The 12022-nt window shown below is 37.6% G+C and overlaps 2 protein-coding genes and 1 pseudogene across 4 annotated transcripts; 2 read left to right on the forward strand and 1 right to left on the reverse strand.

Annotated features, from left to right (window-relative positions):
- Positions 1–731: 731 nt before the first annotated feature.
- On the reverse strand, positions 732–3622 carry LOC125203709 (annotated as a pseudogene).
- A 1131-nt stretch (positions 3623–4753) lies between these two features.
- LOC125203708 (beta-fructofuranosidase, insoluble isoenzyme CWINV1-like) lies at positions 4754–7494 on the forward strand. Its single transcript, XM_048102119.1, is given in 9 exon segments — positions 4754–4889; positions 5012–5020; positions 5261–5412; positions 5414–6124; positions 6213–6327; positions 6330–6370; positions 6638–6870; positions 6952–7042; positions 7123–7494. Coding segments are annotated over 9 exon segments (1662 nt in total). The 5' UTR covers positions 4754–4759; the 3' UTR covers positions 7303–7494.
- Positions 7495–8557: 1063 nt separating this feature from the next.
- LOC125207973 (heterogeneous nuclear ribonucleoprotein 1-like) lies at positions 8558–11420 on the forward strand. Of its 3 annotated transcripts, none has more exons than XM_048107501.1 (7): positions 8558–8737; positions 8849–9020; positions 9214–9254; positions 9793–9956; positions 10053–10164; positions 10253–10422; positions 10500–11420. In XM_048107501.1, the coding sequence occupies exons 2-7, from the start codon at positions 8866–8868 to the stop codon at positions 11118–11120; spliced, it is 1263 nt and encodes a 420-aa protein (XP_047963458.1). In that variant the 5' UTR covers positions 8558–8737; positions 8849–8865; the 3' UTR covers positions 11121–11420. The 3 variants fall into 3 exon arrangements, with proteins under 3 accessions (XP_047963458.1, XP_047963460.1, XP_047963459.1); XM_048107503.1 differs by having other exon boundaries at positions 8853–9020; XM_048107502.1 differs by having other exon boundaries at positions 8558–8732.
- The last annotated feature ends 602 nt before the right edge of the window (positions 11421–12022 follow it).

Consider the following 12022-nt stretch of genomic DNA (forward strand, 5'->3'; position numbering starts at 1 on the left):
GAGGGATTATTATAAAAGAATTCACAGAATTTGTTGATTTCGAGGGATGGATAAATAATAATTTAATAAAAATATCTGATTAAAGTTTATCAAAATTATAGAAATTTATAAAAGTCAATGAAGTAAGGAGGAGGTGGGGGCAAAAACTGCAAAGGGTCATAGGCACAATAATTGATTGAGATATATGTGGACCTAAAATAAGAGAGAAAATAAATAAAGCTCAATGTCAATAATAACAAATTTTAGTTATATTGTATACTCCCTCCGTTCTGGATAATTCGGGTCACTTTGACCGGGCACAGGTTTTAAGAATTGTAAAGAAAAGTGGGTTGAAAAAATTAGTGGAATGTGGATCCTACCTTTATATATTAGTTTCATAATAAAATGTAAGTGGGAATGAGTTAGTGGAATACATGGTCCACTACTAAAAATGGTAAAAGTGAAATGGGACAAATTATGTGGGACGGACCGAAATAGAAAACTGGGACGAATTATCCGGGACGGAGGGAGTACTTAAGATTTATTTGTATGAGTTGTAATTAATTTTTGGAAGGGACAATACAAAAGACAAAAATAACAGGACACTAGAAAATGAAATTCACATGTATAAAAAAAGTATTGTATATATGCTAGATCTGTTTCTTGCATAATGCAAATCATGCTTTATGGATATTTTATTTTTAAAATTATGTCACATCACATTCAAGATCATTCAAATCCAAATTCTTTAATTGTTGGACTAATTTAATTTGCATTTAAAGTTTGGTGTAACTAATGAATCAAGAAGTGAAAAGGGGCGGTGGCAAAAGGTCAAATTATTCCTTCTAACTAAACTAAGGAGTTTTGAATCTTCAAAAACTAATGATTTCCTAACAAGAATCTGCAACTGACTAAGATGATGAAGAAATTGGTAAATTTTCTTGTTTTTTTCAGCAAAAATGGCTGTGTGTGACAGAGGGATTCATGAAACAAAATGGCTTCATATTGAATGATGAAACTTGAGAGAGGCTATAGAGTTACTCGAACACGAAGATCATCGTGGCTCAGTTGGATGTCGAGCCATTCTGTCTCCTTCGACTTCACAAGATCTTCGTTTATTTTGTCGTGATCCATCAGGTGCATCATACCTTCAGATACGCGAAAAAAAAAGTTACGAGCACGGTTGAGACAAGAACCGAAATCATAGATTTGAACTATGAAAACTTTTCTGCAGTGAGATTAGTAAGCATACCGGTTAACTGAGTTCTTTTTTGGTCGGATTTCGTCCAGCGCCTGAGATGTTTTAGAAGTATTTATCAGATGAATAGTAGGCTTGAATGAATTTGTATCAGTAGTAAGAGAGTTTCACTTAAAAAGTGACTGCATATTGTAGTGAATAAATGACTTACTCTTGGAAGTCCGAAATGAGTTGAAGAAGATCGATCTGGTCTTTGGTCATCCTTGTGTGGAAAAGATGAATGATTCGAGGACTTCACTATCGCCCTGTGGCTGCACTGGAATTACATCCAATGTATGTAGCGGAACGCCTAAACTTACCAAAAGTAGAAAATGCATCGCACATTCTTACCTTGAGATCACATACTGCAAATGGTTCTTCTTGTATCATGTTAAATTGCAAGGTTGAAACTGCAGCACCAGGGTGTAACGCCACTTTAATCTACCAAATAATAACGATTTTTCTTCATTACCTGAAATCACATCGATGCAACTAAGACGTCTGGTTGGGATGCACTCGGATAGCTATAGATGGTGTACACAGCACACATGAATTGGAAAGATATAGCAAAGAGTATAATTGGAAAGAGATTCTCAACAAATTTGGTTAGGCAATTCTACTGCAGTTATTTTGTCCATGATGAACCAATTGAGAGCCACTGGAAAACTTCAAGCAGGGAAATGTTCGATAATAAGGTGTTGGATATTGGCCTTCATCGTTTCAGACGCATCCTTGGATGGAACGATGGGACAGTCAAACAGTTAGGAACATAAGTAGACAGTACAGAATTGGCAAAGCGAAATGACCTCAAAATAGTTACCGGAACATTAGCATTTCACCTACAACGACCAAAGATGTGCAGACATAAGAAACGAGAAAGCATTGCTTTCTAAGGGTCAGAACAGGGACAATCTATAACATACTTGCCATCATCAGTAAGAAAGTTGGGTTGAGATAGCGAACAAGGAGGCTGTGTTGAGTCTCCTCTTCTTGCTACCCGGCTCCGCAGCCTCTGAAAAAACCGAACAAGTTGCAAATTTGAAATCTTCGAACACAAGCATCAAATCAGCTGGAAAAGTCATGTAGGTTAATGCCTGCAATCTAAATCTTTTCGCTTACTGGACATGCCTTGATAGTATAAGCGAGGCAGCTCACACGTTAAATCCCTTCACTAGTCCCAGTTTCGATAAAATGATTTCAGATTGTTCAACCGGAGGCTAAACCTGCACTCCAGAGGGAACATCAACTTAGACCAAGCATTAGGCAGCACACTCGCACACGTTTCATTATCGATCACTCAAACTGAACAGCTAGCACAATTTTATCCATACAAGTGAAAATGCTTAGTTCATTGATACAAATTGCATCATGGCAGTCGGCTCTTAACCGCGATGCAGAGAGTCCTCTGAGTATGGCTCGTAAGTGATACAAATGTTTGCAACAATTAATGGAAACTTTAACACCATAACTCAAACACCTTACTTCCTCAAGTCCAAGAATATTCATACACATTTTCTTCAAAGAGAGAAAAGGAAAAACCAGCAGCAGCAGCAACACAAACACTCTTAATAAATCAAGCCAACTGAGCTAATTACATATCATGAATGGCCAATTAACATTTTTACAACTGATGAAATGGAGAAGCTCTAAAGCAGGAGCAATGATTCACCTCTTTCATTGTTTTCTCATAACATACAAACTCACTTCCACTAATCATAAACAAAGCTCAAAACACTCACCGATGTGGGATGGGTAATCTAACCCAACCAAAACTCCCCTCAAACCGAGACCACATCGGGAACTCAGTCGACACAAACATGGGTCGTTCCAGCCCTAGCCCCTAGGTCATCCAGGGTCTGACTCTAACCCGAGTCTTTCAGGACCCGACCCTTACCGGGGCTCATCTAGGCCCGACCCAAATGGAGAAGCTCTAAAGCAGGAGCAATGATTCACCTCTTTCATTGTTTTCTCATAACATACAAACTCACTTCCACTAATCATAAACAAAGCTCAAAACACTCACAACAAATCAAGATCAACTCTCATTGCATCAAACAATACTATAACACAGTAATCAAACTGACCAAAAGTGACAATTAATTTCACGCAACAATTAAATCACCAAATTAAAATCTGAAACAAAATCCTCTTAGAAATTAGCAACGGAATTGAAATTACTGACTGGAGCGAAGCGGCTCAAGCGAGAAGAGCTGTTTACTGGATCGGTAAATTGTCCCTTCCTAGAGAGTGAAAACGGGTTTACAGATCCGGTTAACCGGAGCCATGGAGCGTGAGAGGACGTACAACTCCAAAGCAGAGATGTACAACCATTTCTGTTTGTTGTGTTACAGAGGAAAGAGGCGACTTGAGTGAATTATTTTCAGAATAGTCCCCAAAGTTCTGTTAATTACATATTTATGCACTCTAGTCTCTAGTAATTAGTTACTCCTAACTCCTAAGTAATTATCTGCGCAAGTATTGGTCAACTATTTCAATTAATTTGATATTATTACACTTTTTTCTTTAATTAAATGACCCTTTTAGGAAATACTCCCTTCGTCCCCGATTAAGAGTCACACTTTTCCATTTCGGTCTCTGTCCCCAATTAAGAGTCACACTTCATTTTTACCATAAATAGTAAGTAGGTCTCGCATTTTACTAACTCAATTTACTCAAATTTTATTATAAAACCAATATAAAAAAGGGATATTGACATCTAATATCACGAAACTTTCAAAAAGTTGGTTTTTTCCCACGAACTTTAAAATTGACAAATAATATCATGAACTTTACCTCGGGTTTGTTTTTTCCCACGAATAAAAAAATTCATGTTATTTTAATAGATTGAAGAACAATTTTGGAGTGTGTGCTTCAAGAAAAACTATCTTTAAATATTGAAAAACTTGAAGCTTTCAAAATTGTTGTCGGGAAATTACGAAAAAAATCCTTATCATAATATTATTTGTGGGAATTTTTTTATTCGTGGAAAAAAACAAACACGGGGTAAAATTCGTGATATTATTTGTCAATTTTAAAGTTCGTGGGAAAAACCCAACTTTTTGAAAGTTTCGTGATATTAAATGTCAATATCCCTATAGAAAAATGGATCCCACATTCCACTAACTTTTCTTTACATTTTTTAAAATCTGTGTCCGGTCAAATTGTGACTCCTAATCGGGGACGGAGAAAGTAATCGATAATTAATTGGAATTAGCAAAAAAAAAAGGGGTAAGAACGACACACGTGTTGGCAATAGAGTGGTTACAGCCAAAATAAAGATTTTAGTTCGAGTCTAAATGTAGCATGAGAAAGTCAGACGTGCTAAGCAAATGCATTTTGATTAATAGTTGAAGTATCAAATTGAAAGTAATATCCCATTTTCAATTAATTAAATAGTTCCAAAATTTATAAAATAGTCAATAAATGGAAGTATAATGACTATAGAGGAACATTATTATTTTGTTATGAGAGAGAACTATATATAGACTTCCACTGCTCATTGTAGAATAAGTTGAAAAAATGGCATATTATCTAAAGTTTTGGATGATATTTTGCTGCATATCACTTCTTCAAATTCAGTATCTGATAATTTGCTGTATTGCCACTCAAAGAGATGAAGATCAGCCCTACAGAACTGCATATCACTTCCAACCTCCCAAGAATTGGATGAATGGTAACAACTCTTACAATCACACTGCTTTATTCATCATTATAAACTTGTGTTTCTTTAACTTTTGCCTAATCTTCTTCATCTTTTTTGGAACATGCCTTGTCTTGACATCTTTGGAATCTCAGATCCTAATGGTGAGTTGCACAAATATACTAAATCACGAAGTTTTAGTGTTATGTCTGAACAAAACGACATCTTTTGGTAATGTTCAAAACAACGTTCTTTCATCAAATTAAACTAAGTGTCTTTTACTTTCTTTTTGACATGAAAAGACGCTGTTTGAGCATCAGAAGATGTCGTTTTGTACACGAATGATACGATTGAGAAAAATGGAAACTTTGTGATTTAATATTCGGTTTTCAAACGTTATGCAGGGCCAATGATATATAAAGGAATCTACCACTTATTCTACCAATACAATCCCACAGGAGCAGTGCCAGGAAACATAGTTTGGGCACACTCCACATCAAGGGATCTCATCAACTGGACACCTCACCCCCCGGCTCTCTCCCGGGACACCCCATCACGACATCAACGGATGCTGGTCGGGCTCAGCCACGCTCCTCGCCAATGGCGAACCGGTCCTTGCCTACACAGGTGTCAACACACTGAACCAACAAGTACAAAATCTTGCATTCCCAAAGAATCTCTCTGATCCAAACCTCATAGAGTGGATCAAGCCATCATATAATCCTCTCATGGCACCAACACAGCAGAACATGATCAACGCCACCTCGTTCAGGGACCCCACCACGGCCTGGTTAGGCCGTGATGGGCGGTGGAGGTTGATAGTTGGGAACAAGATTGGCCAGGATGGGAGAATGCTTATGTTTAGGAGTAGGGATTTTGTGCACTGGTTTCAAACTAAGCAACCTTTGTACACAAGGAGGGATACCGGCATGTGGGAGTGCCCGGATTTCTACCCTGTCTCGACTGGAGGCGAGGATGGGGTCGAGACATCCGTGGTCGGGAGAGGGGTGAAGCATGTGTTGAAAGCTAGCATGAATGATGGATTCTTTGACACTTATGCTATTGGGAGTTATGATGTTGGGAGGGATGTGTTTGTCCCGGAGAGAGGCTCGTTGAGGCTCGACTCGGAGATGAGATATGATCATGGGAAGTTCTATGCTTCAAAGACCTTCTTTGATAGCTCAGTGAAGAGGAGGGTCTTGTGGGGTTGGATCAATGAATCTACTGATGCTGCCACTGATATCAGCAAGGGCTGGTCTGGCCTTCAGGTTGATTCTTGATTTTGAGTTTATTTTAAGTTGGTTTGTTTCACATATGCAAGTGTGTTTTCAAATGATCCATTTTCCACATTTTTAGGCAATTCCTAGGAAGATTTGGCTTCACAAATCAGGAAAGCAATTGGTGCAATGGCCAGTTAAGGAAATTGAAAAGTTGAGAGAAGGGAGAGTGATATTTCCCACCAAAGAGCTCAAGGAGGATCAGTTCTTGAAATATCAGGTGTGACAGCTTCTCAGGTAAAGTCTCTCTCTCTCTCTATCTCATGCAAGCTGTTCGTTTGCCTTGAATCTGTATTGTATGCCGCTAGCCAAATGAGGTCACACTGTAATCTGTTTTAGGCCCTAATGGTTATTTTGGGCCTGGCCCGTCATCTGGTTCCTATTTATATAGAAGTATGGTATATAACTCTGAAATCTGAAAACAATCTGAATACACACAATTGCTCTATTCTGTCACAACACAAGCACAAACACACAAAGTGAGAAATGGTGTTTTACTTGTAGGCTGATGTGGAGATTTCATTTGAGATCCCTACATTGGAGAAAGCAGAGGAAATGGACACAAGCTTGACTGATCCACAAGAAATTTGTAGCTATGGAGCAGGCAAAGGTGGGGTGGGACCCTTTGGTCTATTGATGTTGGCATCAAAGGATTTGCAAGAATACACAGCGGTTTACTTCAGAGTTTTCAGAGCTAAAACCAGATATGTTGTGATCATGTGCAGTGACCAAAGCAGGTGTTATGTCTGTTTTTTGAACACTCTACATCAAGATTTGAGTTGTATTATATTTCATTTTTCTTTTGATTCGATTAATAGGTCTTCGTTGAGCCTAGATTACGACAAGCCTACGTATGGAGCTTTCGTTGATGTGGATCCTGTGAAGGAGAAATTGTCTCTAAGAACTTTGGTGAGTTCTGTCCCGACAGGCTAGTCTTTTGGGAAAAAAATCTTGAATATTGATGGAATTTTTGTAACTTTGTTTTGCAGATTGATCATTCGATTGTGGAGAGTTTTGGTGGCGACGGAAAAGCTTGCATCACAGCTAGAGTTTATCCTTCCGTCGCCATTGATGGAGGAGCACATTTGTTTGCCTTCAACAACGGGACATACGACGTTAAGATCTCGAAACTTGCTGCTTGGAGCATGAAGGCAGCTCAGATCAACTGATGGAATAACAAGCAAAGATGATTGATGTAAACAAATGAAAGTTTCTTGTTGTTCAACATATAGGAGTATATAACAAGAAATGTCATTCCTACGCTATTTTTTATGGCATCTAAAAATGAATAGTCTTAACTCGCGCATTCTTGTAGAGGAATCAATAAGATTGTGATGGTATGAAATGATGAGTTAAATCAATCTTAATGTGTCATATTTCATATTCTTTTTAACTATTGATGTCAATGCGGACGGATCGGTGAACCATGACCTTATACGTTCGAAAATATATTACTCTACTACATTGCTCGAGTTGGGAGCCCCTTTTTTTTAATCAAAAACACCCTGCTCGAGTTGGGAGCTATTTGAATTGAAATTTTATATGATCATAAAATTCTAACCATGACCTATAAGCTCAACAATATATTATACTCCCTCCGTTCCATAGTTCCATAGTAATAAAGACATTTCATTTTGCACACTCGTTTTGAAAAAATAATTATATACAGTTAGAGTGGAGAAAAAGTAAAGTAAGAGAAAGAATAATAGGTAGAGAAGAGTCTTATCCACAATATTCTCTCTTACTTTACTTTTTTCTCCACTTTAGCTATTTATAATTATTTTTCTAAAATGAGTGCGCAAAATGAAATGCCTCTATTATGGAACGGAGGGAGTATATAAAATCAGAAAATTCTAACCATTACCTATAAGCTCAACAATATATTATACATAAACGTTATGATATTTTGCTAATGGATGGTTACAACTATTGTTAAGTACATTATTTTTCCAATTTTTTTATTTTTTTATTTTTACAGTTTTAAATATACTTAATAATAGTACTCCCTCCGTTTCACTATAGTTGAGTCATTTTATCATTTTGGGAAGTTTCTTTATAATTGAGTCATTTCCTTATATGGTAACTTTTTTCTCTTTCTTACTTTGTTCTCTCTTACTGTATTCTCTCTACTTTATTCACTTTATTCTCTCTACATTTTCCTCTCTCTTACTTTTTTATCTATTTATTTAACACATCAAATATTCATTTCTAAAACTCCGTACCGAAAAGTTTCGCCTCAACTATGGTGAAACGGAGGGAGTATAATTTCATGAGAGAGAAAATGAGAGATGGGCCAAAAAGAGAGAGAATGGAAAATAACTGTCCTAACAAAAATCGCCCCAATAAGAAAGCCCAATAAAATCTAACTGCCCTTTACTATAAAAAGGAGAAAAAAAAAAAAGAAGTAACGGAAAAAAATAATATTCTCTGTAAAATCAGGACGGGAAAAAAATTGAATTCCGTAGAAAGAAGAGAAAGAAAGCAGCTAGGGTTTCAACAACCCCCAAATTTTTCACGAAAACGACACCGCAGCTTGGAGCTCCTTCTCCATCGATCCTCTCCACCTTCAGCGATTAGTAAATTTCTAGCTAGCTTTCGAGTTAGGTAATTTGTTCAGGTCTTTGTTTAGGATTTCCCTCAAAAAAGAGGCAAAATTGTAAAAACGGGTGAAGAAATTATTTGCAGGTGTTTCTAAATTCTTCTCCTTTTGTATAGGTAGGAAATAGAACAGAATGGATTACGGTGTGCCCGACCAAAACGTCGCCGTTTACGGCGAAGATGAGCCGCAGTATGAAGGGCATTACGGCGCGGAAGAGGGGAACTACGGTTCAATTGATAACATAGATGATAGTGCAGGGATAAAGCACGATTCTTCGTCGTCTGCAGGGTTAGTTTGTGTTAGCTTAGCATTGTGTCCGTGTTAGGTCTCGAAATTAGAAAATTGAAAATGCTTTGATTAGTTTGGTATTGTTGCTGTGTTATGAGGGGTGAGGTCGAGGGTTTGGGTGAGATCCCCAAGAAAAAAAAATAGAGAGGATGTGAAGAAATTGTAGTAACTGTTGGTTTTTTTGTTGTGATAGAAAACTTTTCGTCGGTGGCATTGCTTGGGAGACTTCGGAAGGTTAGAATGCGTATCTGCTTATCTCCGTTTTGTTTTGCTTGTTAATGCATTGTTGTTAGTGAACAGGATCAATGGACATTTATTGAATTCTTTGGTTAATTTGGTGGTTCGTTAAAATCATATTTCAGCTTTTCGATAGATAGAATGAAGGTCTATGGCAGCTTGGTAATGCTTGAATGCAGTAATGTATGTCTTCTTTTATTGTAATGGAAGTAGGCTATTAGCTCATATACGTGTTTAGGTATCTGTATATTGGGAATACTATGTTCATTGTTATGCTAGTGGTTCTGCTACCGTGCTAAATTAGATGTAGACGCATAATAGCAAGAATTCAAAGTTCAGAAATGGCACATAGCACTCAGGTTATACTGAGGTCATTATGTTCTTGTTACTTATGCTTGGATTTTTAATGTGGTGGGCAAAGCAGTCTTTCTATTATCTGGTGGTGTTGGATTTGTAAATTTCGTCTGCGTAATGTCTCTAGTAGCATCACAGAAGACTATTTATGCTTATATATTTTGGGCACTATCCTTTGCAGAGTCCTTCAACAGGTATTTTAGCAAGTATGGGGAAATTACAGATTCTGTGATAATGTTGGACAAAATCTCAGGAAGACCTCGTGGTTTTGGGTTTGTAACTTTTGCCGATCCAGAAGTTGCAGACAAGGTTTTACAGGAAGAACATATCATTGATGGTAGATCGGTAAGAATTTCTTTTTAATTAGACTGAGAGAAATTAGTATATTTGTTTTCATGGAAAACAGTCAACGTGTGACTTACTTTTGCACTTACAAAACAGGTTGAAGTAAAAAGAACGGTCCCTAGAGAGGGTGGTGGCATGCAAGGTAGAGGAGGTGTGTCAAAGACAAGGAAAATATTTGTGGGTGGCCTTCCATTGTCATTAACTGAAGGTAATTCCCGCGTGACATAATTTCTTCTTGGTCTTTCTATAGAATACAAACTTATGTTTACCAGATATCTGATAATACTGTATTGTAGATGATTTGAGGGATTATTTCTCTTCCTATGGTAACATTGTCGAGCACCAAATTATGCTGGACCACAAAACTAATCGGTCAAGGGGCTTTGGATTTGTAACCTTTGAAAGCGAAGACTCTGTTGAAAAAATATTCTCTGATGGTCGTATGCATGAACTTGGTGGAAAGCAAGTGAGTCTTATGATCTCCTGTATTAGTGCACTTACGGTATGGTAAGGTGACTGATCATCTTATGCAAATATTGACAGGTCGAAATAAAGAGGGCTGAGCCAAAGAGATCAGGATTCGATAATTCAAATGAAGGTCGTTTTCATCGTGGAAGTAGCAGTTCAAGATCTTCTGGCAATTTTGGTGGTGGCTCAGAAGGTTTTGGCGGTGGCTATGGTGGAAAAATGGGCAGAGGAGGCTATGGTGGTTATGGAAGCTATGGTGGCTATGGCGGTTACGGAAACTACCCTGGAAATTACGCTGGTGGAGCTTCAGGATTTTACGCAGCAGCAGCTGCAGGGTATGGTGGATATGGCTATGGCTACGGATTTGGTGGACCAATGTACGGTGGTGGTGCATATGCAAGTGGTGGCTATGGGGCTCCCGTTGGCTACGGGGGAGCTGCTGGATACGGTGTAGGTAAAGGCTATGGTGGCGGCCCAGGTGGTGGATATGACGGCGGTAAAGGCTTTGGAGGCAGCAGCAGCGGCAATGGAGGCTATGGTGGCTCTGTGAAAGGCTATGGAGGCGGTGCTGGTGGCGGCAGTGGGAGTGCAGGCGCAGGTGGTGGAGGAGCGAGTGCTGGTGGTGGATACGGAGGTGGCAAAGGATATGGGAATGGCAACGGCACAAGTGGCCGGTTCCACCCCTACCGGAAATGAGCCGTGCTGGAGTTCTAGAGGTAGATGTTTCGATTTTTCGAAGTGTAGGACTGATCTGCTAAGAAATTTTTTATATCTATCTGTTTTAAGTGAGTAGTGTTTTTCTTTATAGTCAAATTATGGTTCCACTCTATGGTTGTAATTCTGATCCTCGGATGATTATTCAGCACATTGTAAAAGCTTGTCATCTTTACAAGATTTTTTTTTTTGAAAAAGAGGATCAATAACGATTCTCTATGCCTTGGTGATGACTCGAACTTTCGACTTATTTATTAGAGTGGAAATGTTTTTTTGACTAAATTGCCCCATGTTATTTTATGATTATTGTTGTACTTACCATAAGTTATTTCTTTGTTTTAGTAGCTTCATGTTATTTTATAGTATGATTTCTTTGTTTTTGTAGCTTTTGAAAGAGCTTAATTTTTGGAGCGTATTAATATTTTCCGGTGAAGTTCTTATATTTTTTCTTTGTTGGACATTTTATTTCCTAAAATATGATATTCGTAAAAAAAGGTTATTAGTATTGTTCACATTTAGTAGTGTTCACTTCAAACAAACGAATGGTAAGCATGAATTGTTTTCACTATTAGTATATACATGGATAAATTATCAAATGTTAACTATTACTAATATTTAATGTGAATCATTAAACTTTGTATGGCATAAGATTGTTATATGAAAAATATCAACCTACATATACACTCTTTCAAAAGATGAGCATAAAAACCAATCCTGATTACATTTAATTAGTCAAAATCAAGAATCATCTAGAGGGAAACAAAACAACCTTATACTTTGTGAAAATAAGAACCAAATCATTATTATGTGTTACAAAAGTCAGAGACATACCCATACTATTAGTATCCACTAAACATCACTAGCAGTGTATTAGTAGCATTTGA

This window comes from Salvia hispanica, chromosome 2 (genome assembly GCF_023119035.1).
Source record: "Salvia hispanica cultivar TCC Black 2014 chromosome 2, UniMelb_Shisp_WGS_1.0, whole genome shotgun sequence".
NCBI lineage: Eukaryota > Viridiplantae > Streptophyta > Magnoliopsida > Lamiales > Lamiaceae > Salvia > Salvia hispanica.